At 39.8% G+C, this 19167-nt stretch overlaps 1 protein-coding gene across 1 annotated transcript; it reads right to left on the reverse strand.

Moving 5' to 3' along the window:
* Positions 1–8974: 8974 nt before the first annotated feature.
* LOC133976964 (stonustoxin subunit beta-like) lies at positions 8975–18533 on the reverse strand. Its single transcript, XM_062415103.1, has 5 exons — positions 18478–18533; positions 16496–16511; positions 15662–15764; positions 10124–11593; positions 8975–9564 (listed from the first exon to the last, which is right to left on the reverse strand). Exons 1-5 carry the CDS (start codon positions 18531–18533, stop codon positions 9017–9019), a joined length of 2193 nt encoding a protein of 730 aa, XP_062271087.1. The 3' UTR covers positions 8975–9016.
* Positions 18534–19167: the final 634 nt, after the last annotated feature.

A 19167-nucleotide genomic window follows, 5' to 3' on the forward strand; every position in this document is an offset into this window, starting at 1 on the left:
CATATGACTGTCTCTGTCACACACTTACCATACAGTCCAGACTTATATGAGGTTTAGACCTGGTCTCCTTATACACAGCTTAGCTTAGTTTGAAGTGGTGTCTTTGTCCATGTCTACAAATATGAATCTATTTAGCTGTTTCTAAATGTGTCAAACCAAAACAATGAGTTCAAACTGTGCAAGAGGCTGATTGGAGCTGAGGGGAACTGCCTGTCTGATCATTTACTGTGGCATTATCAGTACATGCAACCCCTTTCACATCACATGTGCAGTCCTCATTTGATCCTTTGTTCAGATAAAAATGTCAATTATACACATATGTTTAATGTTTATTTCATCTCATGCCTTCTCTGCAATGCAACTGTTGAACCTGCATAGTAAATGCCACTCAAATCATCTTAGACTTGAACTTGATGAAGTTTCTGTCACACATTTGGCATCAGCTCTCTCTCTGTTCCTCTTTAATATGTGCATCTTTTGTAAACCACAAACACTTGACATCTCTTTTAGTTTTGTACAGCCCCCCCCCTCTGTGCTTAGTTTCCATATTCAGTCACAGTCTACGTCAGCACAGACACAAAGCATCACACCTCCAAAAAGAGGAACAAGTAGAAAACATAATACTCATGTATGGTGGAAGATGCAGAGTGAAACTTATCATGAGAATATTTGCAGGTATATTTGCAACATATCATTTATATTATTATAGTTATGAAGAGTCGGATATTCTAAACTGTAAAAGCTACTGGCTCATGAGGACTGCATGAATGGAAAACAAAATTACAGAACTTTGGAAGACAATTGTGTTCATGTTGAACTACATCAATCATAACTGAAAAACTTAAAACCTAAAGACTGTCCTGCCCAAATTCTATCAGCATGTCCAGTGCCCCATAAGAGGAACACTCTCAACCATGTTTGTAGCAACATTAAGCATGAGTTTAAAGCCTCTCCTCTTCTGCATCTAGGTCAGTCTGACCACATCTCCCTGTTTATAACCCCAGCATACAGACCTGTTATCAACACAGTCAAAACAACTACAAGGGTTTTACAAGTGTGCTCAGATGGAGCTTCTGAACAGCTTCAGGACTCCTTCATTCGCACTGACTGGACCATATTCAAGAATGGTGACACTGACACTTCCACAACACCTCCATCAAATTCCTAAACAATGCTGCTTACTGAAGATTGTGCAATAATTTTATAGTGCTTTTATTATGGTGATCTTTTAGCATGTGTTTTTCCCATTGGTGTATGTATGTGTTGTGTGTAATATTATGGGTTATGTGTAATACTGTTATGTAATTGTTGTTGGGATGGTATGGCTGATGATGTACTGTTTGTTGTCATTGTGGCTGTCAAGGCATTTATGGCGCAGTTGCTGAGTCCAAGACAAATTTCCCTAAGCGGGACAATAAAGTATATTGTATTGTATTGTATAAGGAGCATATGCACGACTGTTGTTTGTGAATTACGTCTCTGCATTTAACACAATCATCCCCAGCAGACTGTTCCACAAAATGTCTGATCTAGCCTCCATCATAACATCTGCCTGTGGATACTGGATTCGCAATTATTCAGGATGGGTCCTCACTGCTCCTCCACACTCTCACTCAGCACAAGAGACCCCCAGGGCTGTGTCTTGTGCCCTTTCCTGTACTCTCTGTCCCAATATGGCTGTTTACCATCTCATAACACAAATACCATCGTTAAGTTTGCAGACAACGCAACAGTCGTGGGACTGATCACTGGGAGAGAGGAGTCTCTCTATAGAGAGGTTGACAGACTGCAGTGCTGAAAACAACTTGGCTCTGTACACCCAAAAAACCAAAGAAGTGAGAATTGATTTCAGGAGAAATAATATAATAATAATAATAATATTATTATTTTTATTATTATATATAATTTAATATAAACATAAATGGAAAGGAGGTGGAATGAGTCTCTAGTTTCAGGTTCTTGGGTACACACATCTCACACGACCTCATATGAATGGACATACAACACACACTGCCTCGTAAAAAAAGCACATCAAAGACTGTGTCCTGAGAACTTTCATTATGATTGTTGTCTGAGAGGTGAGAGTGGAACATGCAGGAAGTTAACAGACAGATAAATCTATGGACTGAGGCTGGACACACATTATACCATCATTTGTTGGAAAATAGAGCAGATTGAACTGCATAAGCAACATATATAGCTAACAAATACATCATTTAGGCTGGGTGGTGGGCCTATTGGGGAGAAAGTCCAGGGCCGTGTTTAGGCCCAGTCCGTCTCTGCCAGTAAGTCTCTAAATGTGTCAAACCAAAACAATGAGTTCAAACTGTGTAAAAGGCTGATTGGAGCTGAAGGGAACTGCAGAGTCTGATAATAATTTACTGTGACTTCATCACAACGTTCAACTCCTTTCACATCACATGTGCAGTCCTCATTTGATCCTTTGTACATATAAAAATGTCAATTATACACATATGTTTAATGTTTATTTCATCTCGTGCCTTCTCTGCAGTGCAACTGTTGAACCTGCATAGTAAATGCCACTCAAATAATCTGAGACTTGAACTTGATGAAGTTTCTGTCACACATTTGGCATCAGCTCTCTCTCTGTTCCTCTTTAATATGTGCATCTTTAGTACAACACAAGCACTTGACATCTTTCCGTTTTGTACAGCCCCCCCACCCCCTGCGCTTAGTTTCCATATTCAGTCACAGTCTCCGTGAGCACAGGCACAAACATCACACCTCCAAAAAGAGGAACAAGTAGAAAACAATACTCATGTATGGTGGGAGATGCAGAGTGAAGCATTCTCACGAGGATATTTGCATATTTGCAAGTTAACAGACAGATAAATTCACAGACTGAGGCTGGACACACATTATACCATAATTTGTTGTAATATAGAGTAGATTTAACTGCATAAGCAACAATAAAAGCTAACTAACATATCATTTAGGTTTAAATTATGAAGAGTTGGATACTCTGAACTCTAAAAGCTTGTGGCCCATAAAGACTGCATATATATATATATATATATATATATATATATATATATATATATATATATATATATTAATATCTGCTCCTACGTAATGCTACCAAGATTATCTTTGTGTCGAATTGTGTTTAATTCTGATCAACAGCACGATTGATACAACACAAGCAGGGATCTAGTCATAGGTGCCATAAAGTGAATTTGATGAAGGGTACAGCTGGAGTGCGTGGAGGGAAATGAGAAGTGGGTTGGCATGCTAAAATAATATGACTGTTTGAATGGACTTGCTCACAGTCCATCAACTGTCAAAGCCCGGCTCAAAGGCTGCAGCAAATATGGGAGACCAGATGAGTGTATCATTTACGGGAAAGTATTTATTTACAGATCATAAATGTAAAACAAGAAGAAACGTGGAAATCCGTATTCATTGGTGTAGGCATGAATGGATGTGTGTATGTGTGTCAGCAAACAAAAAGAAAACAGCCACTCTGCAGTGCGAGGGGAAGAGAGCCAGAAACGCTGTGGAACAGCCAGCTTTATACAGAACCACACTGGGCCCAGGGGGGGTTAATTGAAGCAAATGACGAACCCAGGGGCCCAGGGGGGGTTAATTGAAGCAAATGACGAACCTCCGCCGTGCCCTGGATCCTGCAAAACAAAGAAAAACCAGCAACCAAACCAAAAAACACAGGAGCTCCTAGTGGAGCGGAAGGGTCGTCTTCCCCCCTTAAAAATGGGAATAGTACACATGTTCTGTACTGACCGGTTCTTGAAGTGTCCTCCCCATCCATTCACTGCCACAGCAGCTACAACCCATCATTTAATGCAATTTAATGCTTCTATTCACATGATGGGTATCGAATTAAGTACTCAGATTTGACCCTTGTTGTGTCTTTATAAGTCCCGGGAAGACGGAAGGGTAATTGACTGACGATTTTATTTATATCCTCAACATTTTTTCACACAAAAACAAGAAAGTGTCCCAGATAACTCAACGAAATGCTGAGTGAATGTCATGACCATCGTTTTTTAAATTATTTTAAATTCGATGGTGAGAAATACTTGGAAGGAATAAAAAGAGAAAAAAACGTTTGGGTCTCAAATCGCCTGCAGATAGTTGTCTACAACCTCTGCAGCTCGGATAGACACTGAGGATAAAAATAAGGCTGTGAAACAAGAGTTTACATCAGTGGGAATTCCCAGTGACGTCAGGTGCTCCCAGAAAGGAATCCCCTCCAAGTTCCTGATATGAATTTTCAGCTGATGTAAGCTTTATGCAGCAGGTGTTACAGCTGCTGTGATGTGGATGAAAAACTGTGGCCTGATGTAAATAGTAAGCAATATATTGAGTAGTAATCAGACTGCATAAAATATTTACTTGATTACATTTTCAATTAGTTGAATCAGCACTGGCACTAATGTTTCTAACATCACTTCCAATGAATGGAGAAAACCTGCATTAGATCACATTTTGCCTCAGTATTAATAACCCAAACATTTCAGAGTCACTTAACACTCTGAAAATGTTGTGTTTGCTGACCTCCAGTGGTTCACTTCTCACCTTGCTACAAACATGTACAGGTGTATTCACTGCTGGGTGTGGTTATAGGTGCAACACAGTACAGGTCTGACTTCTGACAGAGGTGAAACAGACTAAAAACTTTCAACAAAGAGAGGGCAGCAAAACACAACTTTTCAGCCTGGTTACTCTTTAAATAAAGGGTCTAACTTAAGTCTACACTAAAATGCAAAATGACCATTGTTAATGTTATAATAAAGAAAATATCTATGTTATGTGCTTAATCTATATGTGAGTTTAAAAATACATCACAAAAGTTATTGATGTTTTGGCAAGATCGATCATTTCAGTGTTGTTTAGTTGTTTTTTTGTCACTTTTTTATGCATGAAAAAAAACGTTTGCACAAAAATGGCACCATGGAGATAAAATGTTGCATAAACCATGGAGCTATAACAAAAACAAACAACTAAACTAAGAAAAGACAAAGAGGAAACAGAAACAAAGAGTATTCATAGTTTTCCATTCCAAGTGTAACAGGGTAAAAGAAATACATGTTATTTACATACAGTACGTTCCCTTGTATTATTTGGATGGGTGTCAGTGTAACATACTCCCCCCTGCTGGACCAGTTTTACATGACATGTTATTCATATTTATTTTATATTATAAATATATATATTTAGTGCCACGGGTGCTAAGGAGGAAATTTCTCCATTGAAAATGAATGGGAATTTTTTTTTTAAACCACAAAATGTCACCTTTTTTCGGAGTCACCTAGCTCTCTCATACCTGCACGTTGAAATGTGATTCAAACTTTAAAACGGAGGAAAACCTATGCTCTCTCCAAAAAACCAAACTGTTTTTACATACCATGTACACTTTTCAAACTATGAGCAGTCAAACGAGGAGTGGAAATCACTTTTTCTTCAAAGTTAGAGTGGAAGCGTCAGTTAGCTTGAGTGCGAGAAGCAGTAAAAAATAACCTTAATTTCTGTTTTTAACTCGAGCTCACGGCCAAACCGTTAAAAGGAGACAAATAATTTTTAGTCAAAATGTAGACATAGGTGTTGGGATTCATAAAATGTGACGTTGACAGGCGGGGTCTGCACAAAATTTAAACGGGGGGGCCGAGACCGGCGGCAATACCTGTCTCACTCCCCATTGACCCTAATGTAATCGTCTTTTTTTTCCAAAAGAATCTCGCTCTGTCTTCGCACTGAGCTTACGCGCTCATTTTAAGAAATATCTGAATAAAATGAACACTGTCAGAATCTGCCAGCTTCTGTGTCTCTCACAGTGTTTTCGGTTTTTGGACAGGAGATATGGTTTCCTCACAGTTTGCAATTGTTTGGGACCTTGTCAGAAGCCAAAATCTGGGGCATTTTGAGAATTTTTTCCAAGCAGATTCTTTAATTGCCTTAGCAACCATAGAACCTCTGCTGTCCTTGGCAGCCTGTTGCTGGGCAGAAACTGACCTACTTTTTTGTGATTGGCTAATTCCTGTCTGTCTGTTTTTCCAGTTAACTGAGCTAGCTCTCAGCGATAGCGTCCATGTTTAGGGTAGAGGTGGTGACTTTGATTGACAGGTGACACTCGGTAGGGGGCGGGGCTTCAGCGAACTCAGCGGGAACGCCCACAGTTGTTTTTTGTTGATAAATTGATTGTTTTTGACCAAGAAACTGACTCTGGTGATTATGTTTGGCCCTTTTGGACGAGCTGCTTCAGAGGAGTCGTAACACTCAGCCAGGTCTCTCTATTTAAGATTGGTCAGTCAGGTTTACTTTGATTGTTTTATGTTTAAATCAAACCTCAAAAGAGATGGACAGCAATCATAATGTACCCTATAAAAAATGTGTGAGCTCAGTGGGCTTGACAACAAAGAAGTAAACCCAGGAGTTTATTGCGTATGGATCAGCAGAGCACATATACAAATTAATCAGTGACATTTTTGGTCTGGTATCCAGCACACAACCATGATTGTGGTGCAAAATTTTTCCCAGGATTGCAAAGTCATGACCTCTGATGACCAATGTCTCTGATTGGATCATACTCGTTTCCTTTGTTGAATGGTTTGGTTAGGATTAAGCATGTGTTTGCGCTGCTCCCTACAGGCTCTGAAGACGCCATTGTGTATTGTTGATACGATTGGCTGTAAGTTTGTACAGTAGTGTACAGAAGCATTTGATCGACATTCGTTGATCCCGCCTCAAATACGAGGAAATGAATGGCTCCTCATCAGACCCTACCTCAATTGTGGTAGGGTCTGGCGTTAGCCAGGCTAACATCTAACTGCACTGTGTAAATAATGCATTGATCATATGGAGCACCAGGTTGAAACCAGTACATTATTAATATCATTTTTATTAAAGATAAAATATTGAAAAAACAAAGTAAAGAACACAGATTCAAATACATTTTACAGCTTTGCATTTTGCTTAAATCAAAATTAAGCTGCTAGCTCGGTTTACTGGCAAAACAGACAGACAGGAATTAGCCAATCACAAAAAAGTAGCTCAGTTTCTGCCCAGCAACAGGTTGCTAAGGGCAGCTAAGGCTCTACGGTTGCTACGGCAATGTGAGAATCTGCTTGGAAAAAATTCTCAAAATGCCCCAGAATTTGGCTTCTGACAAGGTCCCGAACAATTGCAAACTGTGAGAAAACCGTAACTCCTGTCCAAAAACCGAAAACACTGTGAGAGACACAGAAACTGGTAGATTCTGACAGTGTTTATTTTATCCAGATATTCCTTGAAATGAGCGCGTAAGCTCAGTGCGAAGACAGAGTGAGATTCTTTTTTTTAAAAAGACGATTACATTAGGGTCAATGGGGAGCGAGACAGGTATTGCCGCCGGTCTCGGCCCCCCCGTTTAAATTTTGTGCAGACCCCGCCTTTCAACATCACATTTTATGAATCCCAACACCTATGTCTAACTTTTGTCTAAAGATTATTTGTCTCCTTTTCACGGTTTGGCCATGAGCTCGAGTTAAAAACAGAAATTAAGGTTATTTTTTACTGCTTCTCGCACTCAAGCTAACTGACGCTTCCACTCTAACTTTGAAGAAAAAGTGATTTCCACTCCTTGTTTGACTGCTCATAGTACATGGTATGTCAAAACAGTTTGGTGTTTTGGAGAGAGCACAAGTTTTCCTCCGTTTTAAAGTTTGAATCACATTTCTACGTGCAGGTATGAGAGAGCTAGGTGACTCCAAAAAAAGGTGAAATTAAGGTGAAATTTTGTGGGTTCCCATTCATTTTAATAAACTTTTGACTCTGGGCTGCCCCCTGGTGCATGTATTGGTGTACATCCATGCCAACGTAAAGGGGGCATGGAAGTATATGAGCAGTGACCTTAACATCGTTTGAAAAGGACGTATACAGTTTCGTACGTACGTTGAGCATAAATGGGCCTTTACTGCTCCTATTTAAAACTTACTCAGGACAAGATTATTTGATTTCACCCAGATCTGGATAACTGGATAAACATACTCAGAGCATTTGGTGTGTCAGTGTGTTACATTAGACTCTGTTTGAGCCAGTGGACCAGTCCAGATACAAAATACATTTTTGTATGTTTTACTCCAAACTGTATTTCCCCAACAAACAGCAAATAACCAAACTGCACACAGTGGTCAACTCAGGACTCCACTTTATTGGTGTTCTACAGATGTCCAACAGGTGTTACAGTAATGTTACGAAATTACAATCCAGCAGATCTTCAGCTCTATAAACATCAGAATCATTTTCAAAATCCAAACACCATGTTAAAGACAATGTTGTGGCTGCAGCATCAGATCACCACAGTGTGTAAATGGACTCTTGGTCAGGCTCAGAGCAGAAGGCCCAGAACCACAACCAGATAAACAAAGACCAGCAGAGGTTTCCTGAGTGGTACATTATACTTGTGTTAGAAAAATTAAAACATAAAACTGGAATCATCACTTTGTCAATCATTGTTGATATTGTGGTATTATAAATCCTTTAAATGCATTATCTTTTTTTTTGTTTTTTAAATTTTTTTTTTGCATAAAAAACAAAACAGAAACAACTGAATGTTAAAAAACGTTGTCACCCCTCACCATTATTTGAGTTACTTAATGTCCAACCATGTTTGAAAGTAGCAAATATTAATTTCTTATTGATGAAAGTAGAAGACAGAAGACAGTTAAACCACATATATCGTATTTTTCCAAAACATAATCAGATTATATAATATTTCCTGTAGACGCTATTGTGGTGACATAATGTTATTTACCATGTAGCTACTACATCCATAAAATCAACTTGGAATTAAAAAATATTAACACATCATATATTATCATCAGACGACTTCAAAATTAACAAATGATTTAAATGCAATTATTCAAGTCTAAACTAATGCTAATGTAAAGTTCTAATAAGGTAAAAGCAAAAATAAAAATCATACCTAACCCAACTGTGGACTTTGCCACAGGTGAAGTGAGGCTAAAGACAGACTCACTTCATCACTTTGTCACTGTTCTTAGTCAACGGGGCGAAAGAACACATAGCCTGTTCCGGTGTACATGTAGCAGCCAGGGTAAACAGGCTGTGTGAAATGAGCAATGAAGGTGTAGAGGTGACTCAGTTTGTTAGAGGAGACATTGTAAAAGGACAGAGTGCCAGCAGGCCAGTCCAGATACACTCCAACACGTTTGAAGCCAGTTGAGGGAAGAGGGCCAGACCACCACTTATCATTGTGTACTGAAAAGACCTTTGATTTGAAAGCATAAACACCAAAACACCAAGACTGAGCATTCATTCCCAAATGAATGTGTTCTTTCCCTTTCCTGCCCATTTGTTTGTATGCGACACCTACACCTTTATCTTCATTATAATCCTCAGTCAACTCTACCTCCCAGTAATGGCGCCCAGTCAGCCCCTCTCTGCACAACGCCTGAGGGCAAATATCAAACCTCTCTGGGTTATCAGGATATTCCTGCTTTGCTGCTCGTGTTGCCTTCTTGTTGTCATCAGAAAGAATAAGGTTGTAATTTACTGTTTCTGGGTCCAGGGAGAGATCACAGGCATCTGATGGAGAGAACACAACACATCTGTTACTCTTCAATTTGTTAATTTGTGCCAATTCTCAGAGGGGCTTTGCAAATTTCTCAACATGCAATGTATTACGGTCGTAAAATATATAAATATATCTATTTGAAGGTAAGCAATGCCACATTAATAGGATTGACTTATTTTAATTCATAATGTAAAATGAATGTCTACTTTAAACAAAGAAATATCAGATTACATCATATCCCATCGAATCGAATTGTATCAAACCAAATCGTTCCATTTTAAAATATATCGTTCTTGAATCCGTATCGTACTCCTTTTATCTAAATACATATCGGATGGTGTTGGTTGGAGAGATGCACAACCCTAGTGAATATATAGTTAACTTCTGTTTTCAGTACTTCTTATAGTATATGGGAATGTTCTTAAAAGCTACAGCATAGATAATTATGAACATATTTTAATTACAACATAACAGTATTTAAACAAATATTAAGTATAAAATACTTAATATTAAGTTAATACTTAACTAAAAAAGAATTAAAGTAAAGAAAATGTATGAAAAATGACTTACACCACATTAAAGCACTTTTGTCTGTGATGGTCTTAAAAGGAGGGACGGCAGGCTTTGAAAAGTCATCAGTGACCAGAATGCCCTCGTTGTAATGGTAGATGGTCGCTCCTTTGTGTTTCTCATTTGCTATGGCTGTTGCAAGGAAACGGACACTGCTGCTGTTCTTGAGAGGTTTAGCAAGATCGTGGAAAGCTTTGGCTTTTTCTCTCATTTTGGTTAACACTTCATTTGAGAAGTACCAGGGTTCTTCATCAGTGCTTCTTAATTCAAGTGAATGCAAGTAGTTCTGCATCGCTTTAAGGTAGCCGTCAGCACTTTCCAGAGAGGTGAAGACAAAGCACAGAGCATCTTCTACACCTGGAGCAAGAACCTCTTCATCCAACTCTGACTGATTTGGGAGAATTTTTGTGTTTGTTCCCTTCATCATGTCGACACAGGACCCAATGACATTGATCTCTCTCTCTTTGTGGTCCAGCCACTTGCTTAGTTTTTCATGACTGAATGGGGACTTTTCTCTGTCTTCTAAGAGTTTCTTCAGTGAGCTCTCATCTTCTTTTCCTTCATGGATGGAGATGACTGTCTTCGCCATGGCCTGTTGGAGTCCAGATGTGTAATTATTACGCTGTCTTTGGAAACTTGTCAGACTTTTGCGAATCTGTGGAAAGTTCTTTGACACGCTGTCTGCCAGAGAATCATTTAATCTCATTTCTACCGTCCCAAGATCTTCAACAGTATTTTGAACGTTCTTCACTAATCCAGTGCTGACCTCAGCCTTCAGCTCAGCAGCTTTAGAATCAAAATTCTTCAGCGGCATCAGCCAGACCTTCAGTGGAACAGCGTTCTCTTTCTTTTCTCCCAGTAGCTTTGGAAGCTCTACATAGGTCTTCACTGCCTCTACAAATGTTGCAGGGTTGCTTTCAAGAATGAGATCCCCGAAGAATTTGCAGGAGAATTTCTCTGTCAGGGCTTTTTCTTCGTCAGTCAGCTTGATTGAAACTCGTCCCTGAATATCAAATGATGGAATCTTCTTTATCACAGCTTCCATGTGGCCCTGGATCTCCTGAACATTGCTAGCGTCTAACTTCTCACTGTCAAATACAAAGACAGCATTTGCTCCATAAAGGATGCCAGTGACCACGTGTGTTGCTGAACTCTTCTCAATATCATCTTTCTGTTGCTCGTCCAGGATTGCAAATTTATTCATGGACAACTGCTTGAAGTTGGTGGTAGTTTTGTACTGTAAGGTCACTCTGCTCTGATTCTTGAATTTCTTCTGGTCATTCAGGTACTTGGCAGATCCTCCAACTTCAATCAGTCCACTCATGAAACTGACCTTCAGAGAAGCTTCAATATCCAGCAGAAAGGACTTGGATTCCATGGAGTCAGATGATGTAATGTGAAAGTCACTGCAGCGCTGAGTGGTGTCAACTGTGTTCTCTTGTAAAGTTGTGGTATCCCACAATGTGAAACCTGTAGAAAATAAAAAGAATCACCAGTCTATTAAAATGAGCAAAAACCAAAGATGAGAAACCATGGCAACTCACAAAAAGATTGCATGACTTTTGCAGCTGCCAAAACTGCACAAATGAGACAAAAAGAAATTGGAAATCATTATGTTGAAGCAAATCATAGTTCACCCTCTTCATTAAAATTATGTGAGATTGAGAAAGTCATGATGTCCACTAGAGGAGGTGATGTTCTGAAGAAACTGTCCCAGAGAGAAATGTTTTTGACATAAACATTCAACACCATGACACCAAATGGACTTAATGATAACTTCAGCTTAAAATGCTTTTTAAGTTAAAGACATTTTGTAATCTATATGTCCCTTTATTGCCATATAGTATATGTGCTTAATAATTAATTAGTAATGGCCAGAAGTTCTATTTTGTGTGTGATGGGATTTATATCAGATTTAATTGTAAACTTATGACTGGTCCCTGCATAATAATAATAATAATAATAATAATAATAATAATAATAATAATAATAATAATAATAATAATAATTAAAGCCGCAAGCGGCGATGGCGGGCCCTCACTCACCCATGCCACCGCGGGGCCTGAGGCATGGCGGGGCTGTGGCGTGAAGCAGAAAGTGAGAAAAAAACCTGGAAGGAGGCCAAAAATTCAATTTTTCGTTCATCCAGTAGGGGGCAGTCACAGGTAGTTACACATATGGTCTGGTGTGGTCTGGTGTGTTCAGGGCGGCCACTCATCAGTCATGTGAAGTTTGGAGTGAATTGGACAAAGCATGAAGGAGTTATGAGAGGTTGATGGTTCATCCACCAGGGGGCAGTAGAGTGTAACAAAACACAAGCGGTTGCGTTCAGGGTGGGACAGTGATTACACATGTGAAGTTTTGTGGAAATCGCACAATGATGATGTAAAATATGGCACTTCCTGTTTCCACTATGGGGCGACACGAATGAGATCACCTATGAGCGAATGGAGACGTTGAGGTCGGCACCCTGGACCTGTGTACCAATTTTCATGATGATACGAGTTCAATAAAGCAATCAAAAAGCCAAACGTATTTTCATGGCGAGGAATTGATGGTCGCCGCGTCGCCACACGGACGTCAATACTCGTAGCTTCACAGTCTTCATAATGTAGCTTCACCAACTGGTTCTGAATGAAGTTGATGGGGCAAAGTATGTAATTTTAATGAATCTTAGTTAACTTCCTGTTACCACCGGGGGGCGCTATGAGTTACGTGGGAAGTTAATATATCGGGACGTTCAGGGCGGAGCCATCATCATGTCCAGCAAGTTTGAAGCTGATTGGATGAAGTATGTGGGCGTGAGAGCCACTTGTATGTACATGGCGAGCACGCCAAAGTTAGTTGAGCCCTGGCAGACACGCCCTTTGAGCTAGGTCAGCTAAGTCAGCTAGGTCTGGAGATGTTGCGTACCTAATTTGAACTTGATCGGGCGAACGCTGTGGGAGGAGTTAATTTTAGGCAGGAAAAATCAAAACCAAAATGGCCGACTTCCTGTTGGGTTGAGGTCATGAGGTCAAGAGGCTTTTTTGCATATGTGGGTATAATACATATGTGTACCGAATTTTGTGAGCATAGGACAAAGTTAGCAAAATTCCCTATGGGCATTTTTGGACATTGTAGGGGGCGCTATTCCGCCATTCTGCGTCGACCATGTGCGACCACCCAAAAATATCGAATTTCGGATGAGGCCGGACGTCCGTGCAAAAGTATAAGCATTTTCGCATTTGGGAAAGGGGCGAAATTGGGGCACGAAATGTCGGAAGAATAATAATAATAATAATAATAATAATAATAATAATAATAAACATTACAATTTCAATAGGGCTTTCGCCAGGCGACTTGCAGTCGCCGCTCGGGCCCTAATAATAATAATAATAAACAAATACTTACAATAGTCTTTCATAATTTAAACTATAGTTCACATTTCAAATGCCTGAAGAGAGGCATTGTAATGAAGCTTAGTGAAAGTTCAGACAGGAAGACCACCTTGTACCATTTTGTATGCTCACATCATAGTTTTATTTCTCATTCTTCAGTCATCCTGATCCTTCTTACAGCTCATACTGATCTCTGTCAAAGCTCATATTTTCCTTGCTGTTATTTCTGGAGCATCAATTAACACATCAGCTGTTCACATCACCTGGTCAAGTCTAACCAATAGCATGGTGACACACCTTCATTGTCAGCCTATCGTATTGCAGCTGTCTATTTAAATGTTCTCCCTCTCTGCTCAGGTGCTCTCTTGATGCTGTTTTGCGCAACCCTATTTATATAACCCATATTCCTCAAAGCAACACTTCAACTTCATCAGCCCGATCAGTTTCAGCCTCAAGATGACTTTGTTGTGATCTGGGCCGAGATGATCGATCGAAGTCATCAGCCACCACCAGCAGTGTCTGGACTCCATGGGGGAGCTATCATGCTGCTGCTCAGGACTTTACTACCTTCGATTCAAAAATTCTCCCAGCAGAGTCCAAGCGCCAAAGACTATGACCATACCTAATCATTAATATCATCTGCATAATAAACATATTTTACTTTATCTCTGGTCTCTCCTGATTGAAATGACTTCACCTGATAAAAAATCAAATCAGTGAGGGACATTTCCAAAGCAACATTATTTCACAAGAACCGGTTGGATTTGGTGAAATGAGTATCACCGATATAGAGAGGACTCCACTTGACTATAATAATGCAAATGTATTACCTAAACAGCCACTGTGCAATACACACTCAATACTCATCAATAAATGGACAGACATCAACTGTAGTGAACAGTAGCTTCAGTGAAGCCTTGCAGGGTTTGTTTACACATGGCAGATCGCTTCCTGACTGAACATAAATGCCTAACCACGTAGCTGATGTATGAACCTTCTACCAGCAGGGGGTGCAAACAGACTACAACACAGTCACAGAGACCATGACTTATAATGGCCTGCTTATGGACATTAAAACAATATCCTGAGATATTGCAACATTACGTCTTATCAGGCTCCAAGTTGTGCACTGGTGTCCATAACCCAACCACCAGTGGTTCAGATCGTCAGCATACTATGAGGATTCTCGTGTGATCTCATGAATCCAGGTACCTAACACTTTTTCTGATTGTTCCTCTTTAACTTTTGGTTGTCTAAAAAATAAAGAAAGGAATCTCTGCACACCTGAGTAGTGGCAGGTGCATAAGAGGAAGGTGCTATAAAGAAATGAAAACTTGTTAATGTTACTTATGAAGGAATGCCTGCATTGATATCATGCATATGTAGCTTGACACCAGGCATGTGAACCATGTGAACACTGCTCTTTGTGAGACATATTTAGCTGCTTTGCTGCAGAGAAGAAGGCCCTGCACAGAGAATTGTGGGAGCCAGCCTACCCACCACCACAGACATCATAAAGGACCCCACACACCCCATACACCCACTGTTTGCCCCTCTCCCCTCAGGCCGGAGGTGGAGGAGCATCAGGAGCAGAACCACCAGATTCAATAACCGCTTCTATCCACAAGCTGTTGCCTTTAAAATCCGACAGATGCACACCCCTCCCCCCTCACCACGGACATGTGCAATAATATTGGCTAATGGTGCTAGGAACAATAAATAGGAACAATAAATTCAATGTAAATTTTTATCTGATAATTTATTCATTTTCTATTGTTATTTATCTTTTTCTATATTGTCATTTTATTTGCTCTTGTCTTGACCGGGCCTCAGTTCTTAATTTCATACCTCCTCATGTCCATGCATATGTTATTGGTATGACAATAAAGTATCCTTGAATCCTTGAATCTTATTTTGTTGTATTTTAAAAGCTTCCTATATTATCCACTGTGTCAAATCTTCATCTGAAAAGTAACTAGCTGTCAAATAAATGTAGTGGAGTAGAAAGCACAATATTTCCTTCTGAGATGTAGAAAGTAGCATCACATGGAAATACTTGATTACTCACAAGTACATCAAAACTGCTTGAAACAAAAAGTATGGACCTTGTTAAGTTACCTACAGCTGTCAGTGTAATGCAACATGAGTAATGTCTTACCTGGGACCAGTACACCTTTACGAGTATCGTAGAGCATCCCTAAAGTGAAAGGTCGACCCAGGGCAGCCAGCTCTATTGGATAAGAGGTTGTCATGATGTCAACCTGAGGGAAAACATCAAATTAAAGCCATATTTCATTCTACACTTGTTCAAACTGTTTCAGTCAATGTTGCAACGTTCTCTCCCTGTCTCTCCACCAGTTTGTCCTTACCTGGAAAAGTTGTGTAGCTCAGATCATTTCAGTGTGGCTTCGAACTGGAGCTGCCAGTTTGATCTGTTTGTTCTGGTTTCATATGGTGACTTATATTCTAGTAGATGACCCAGCCCTCTCCAGACTCGCCCCATGACACACCTCCAGCACAGCAAAAATGTCATGATTCATTTCTTTAGATTGAAATAGAAAATAACACGAGTCTGTCACGAGTATGCCATACACCTCACAACTTTATGATATTGAAACTCACTTGATATCTTTTTTTGCATGCGTTCTTGCAACTGTGACATGAAGAAATTACTTCTTAACACTATCTTACAACAGTAAATATCTTTGAAAAGAAACCTAATGGTGTCCAAATTATGTTAATGATCAAGTTAGGAGCTTTTTTATGTTAGCTTTATACTCTTGAATCTGGGTTTTTCTAAAATATGACGCCAGGTGTATGTGTGTCAAAATCAGCATTTATTAGCAACATGACATGGGAATGTTTTTGAAGATTAAATATGTCATTCTGACAGCAAGCGTTTAGGAAGGGTACTGCAGCCCACATTCAAAACACTGGAGAGAGCTGTCTCTCCTCGCCCCTTCCTCCCTGAGATGAAGTTCACGCGGGTTACCAGGTTGGACGTGATCCTGCACGTGCACGACAGGAACGCAACATTCATTCACGAGGAATAGACATGTGTAGGTAAGATGAACAGCTGATGTGTTTGTTTTATTACTTAAAACAGCTCCTGTGATTCTCATAACTCTCTCATAGAGGCTGGCTGTGTTTATCCCACATAAGCTGACGTTACTGGTATTGGTTAGTAACAAATAGATATATGCATAACAAGCCCTTTATCACAAAAACAAAAGCAAACCACTCTGAAAATACACACTTTAGAGGTGAACTTCAGTGCTTCTTTTTCCTTCTGTGAACTAAGTTAAATAAGTTTGTTTTTGTTTGACACAATGAGACACAAGGAAACACGGCAAATTGGCACGATGTTTATAACGTGATCTCATTCAATCTGATTCCTGCTATGTTAAACATGACTACCCAAGTAACGCAAATATATATAACAATGTATTTTATCTGGTGACAAACATGATCAGTGTCTGATAATGACGTTTTGCCATTACTTATAATGAGTCTCTCTGTCGCTGTTTTATTATCTTCCTGTATTTGACAAGCTTTACAAAAGCCGCTTGATTGTGTTTCAATGGTCACTTGCACGTCAAGGGACAGCGTGTATTTTCGGAGCAGTTGTGTTTTTTATCATGATAACTGACCGACAGATTATGACGAAGCACGTGAGTAACGGAGTACTAACCTACTGTTCTTCCTTGATGCAGAGAGGTGAGGAAGCAGAGGAGGAGAAAATACAGGCTCAGACTGAGGTTTGTGTTTTCAACGATCTTGGCATTGTATATAACAAACTAAATGGGGAGAAAAAGACTGAAACATCATGCACAATGTAAAACTACATGCTATGCTATGTTGACTTGCTGTTATGTAATCAATAAAGTACTATACTGTAAGTAAAATACTGTTGTAATATGTTTTGTAAAAACACCACATCAATCAGTAAAGGTATCCCATAAGAGCTGATGAAAGAAAGACAACATTATAAGACATTTAAAATGTTATTGTAAAATTCTATAAACACAGCAATACAGGTAGTGTAATCAAATTAAGTTGCTGAAAATGGTTGTGACAAAGTTAGAGTAGTGATGAGTGAACTATTTCTTATAAGTAATTTGTGCCACATGACTAAAATAACAGTAAAAAGTGTCAAAAAGTGAACGGGCCTCATTTATAAAACCTTATATAGATATAATCACACATTTTACACACAATAAAATCCACTCCAACGCTGAGTGGCATTGCTGCTCCTCAGTCTGTCTGGAAAGATGGCACTGAGGGGAAAAACTGCAATTATTTAAAACTTTTTTTGCATTTTTTGCTTTGTTCTGTGGACTAGTAGAAAAGAAAGGGTAGTCTGTGTCTGTGTGTTAATTGATGTCATACATACAGTCAGGCCTTGTGTTTCATTAAGCCCAAGAAAAAGAAAGGTGTTACGTATAAACACCTCTGCTGACTTTGGTTGGTGCTGCTACAGAGAGAAGCAGGCCAAGCCTTCTGGACTCATCAGTGTCCTTCATCTGGGCGTTCCTCTGCCAGTCAGTCGCTTGTAGAGAATGTGAGCCTGAAGATCTGATAAAATGAGGTCAAAGCCAGTAATCCATGGATAAAACAGAATTGGGCCCTGCCAAGTGGATTTTTATTATTAGGCAATCACATGAAACAAGTAGGTACAGTCCACAGGTCTGCTAAATATCTAGCCTGGCTAACGCAAGACCCTACCACAACTGAGGTAGGGTCTGACGAGGAGCCGTTCATTTCCTCGTATTTGAAGCAGGATCAATGAATGTCAATCAAATGCTTCTGTACGCTACTGGACAAACTTACAGCCAATCATATCGACAATACACAATGGCGTATTCAGAGCCTGTAGGGAGCAGCGTGAACACATCAAGTTTTTGTTCTATTTTCAAAGTGAACTTTCCTTCCAATTTATTTAGCACCCAATCTACTGCTGCTTCGAACAGTTACTGCAGCTCCGTGGCCGCCATGCTGGATGTCAACAGAGTCTCTTTAACGGTCGTCATCGTCTTGAGCCCGCCTCCCTGTACTGTGATTGGTTCCCTACCTCAGGCGTAGATTTTGTCTTGGTGGCCATGCTAACTTTCTGAGCTAGAATGAGGGCATGTGTTTACCCAGGCTACTAAATATCCACATCCATGTTATTTTCCACACGTCATTTTTAGACAGCTGGCTTTGACCTCTCATTATACTTTCGTTATTAGGTCTCATATTAGTACCACTGAGGTCAGCTCCGGCCCTATGACTTTGGTGGCCCTAAACAAGATTCTGTTTGTGGCCCCAAAACACTTCACACACAACCACCAAAACCACCAAATCACAGATGCTGCTCACTGAACGAAACATGAGTGGAGTATATGATCTCTGGAGCTGCAGTCACATCAGAGGGAGACCCTGAAGTCTCTGACCATGTTCCCTCAGCAGCAGTCATGTCAAGAACACAGTAACTATACATATTTAATACAGTGAGTAAAAAAACCTGTTCATCATCAGATCTGTTGCTGTGTGCAAATATTGCGCCCAAGTCACAGTAAGTCTCACCAAGCTCACTATCCCCAGACGCATCGTCCTCTGTTCCATCCAGTGAAAAACAAAGTTAGTGAATCTTTTATTCTTCAGATCTGTGCTCATACTGTGTGT

Source organism: Scomber scombrus, unplaced genomic scaffold (assembly GCF_963691925.1).
Source record: "Scomber scombrus unplaced genomic scaffold, fScoSco1.1 SCAFFOLD_67, whole genome shotgun sequence".
In the NCBI taxonomy this organism is placed as follows: Eukaryota; Metazoa; Chordata; class Actinopteri; order Scombriformes; family Scombridae; genus Scomber; species Scomber scombrus.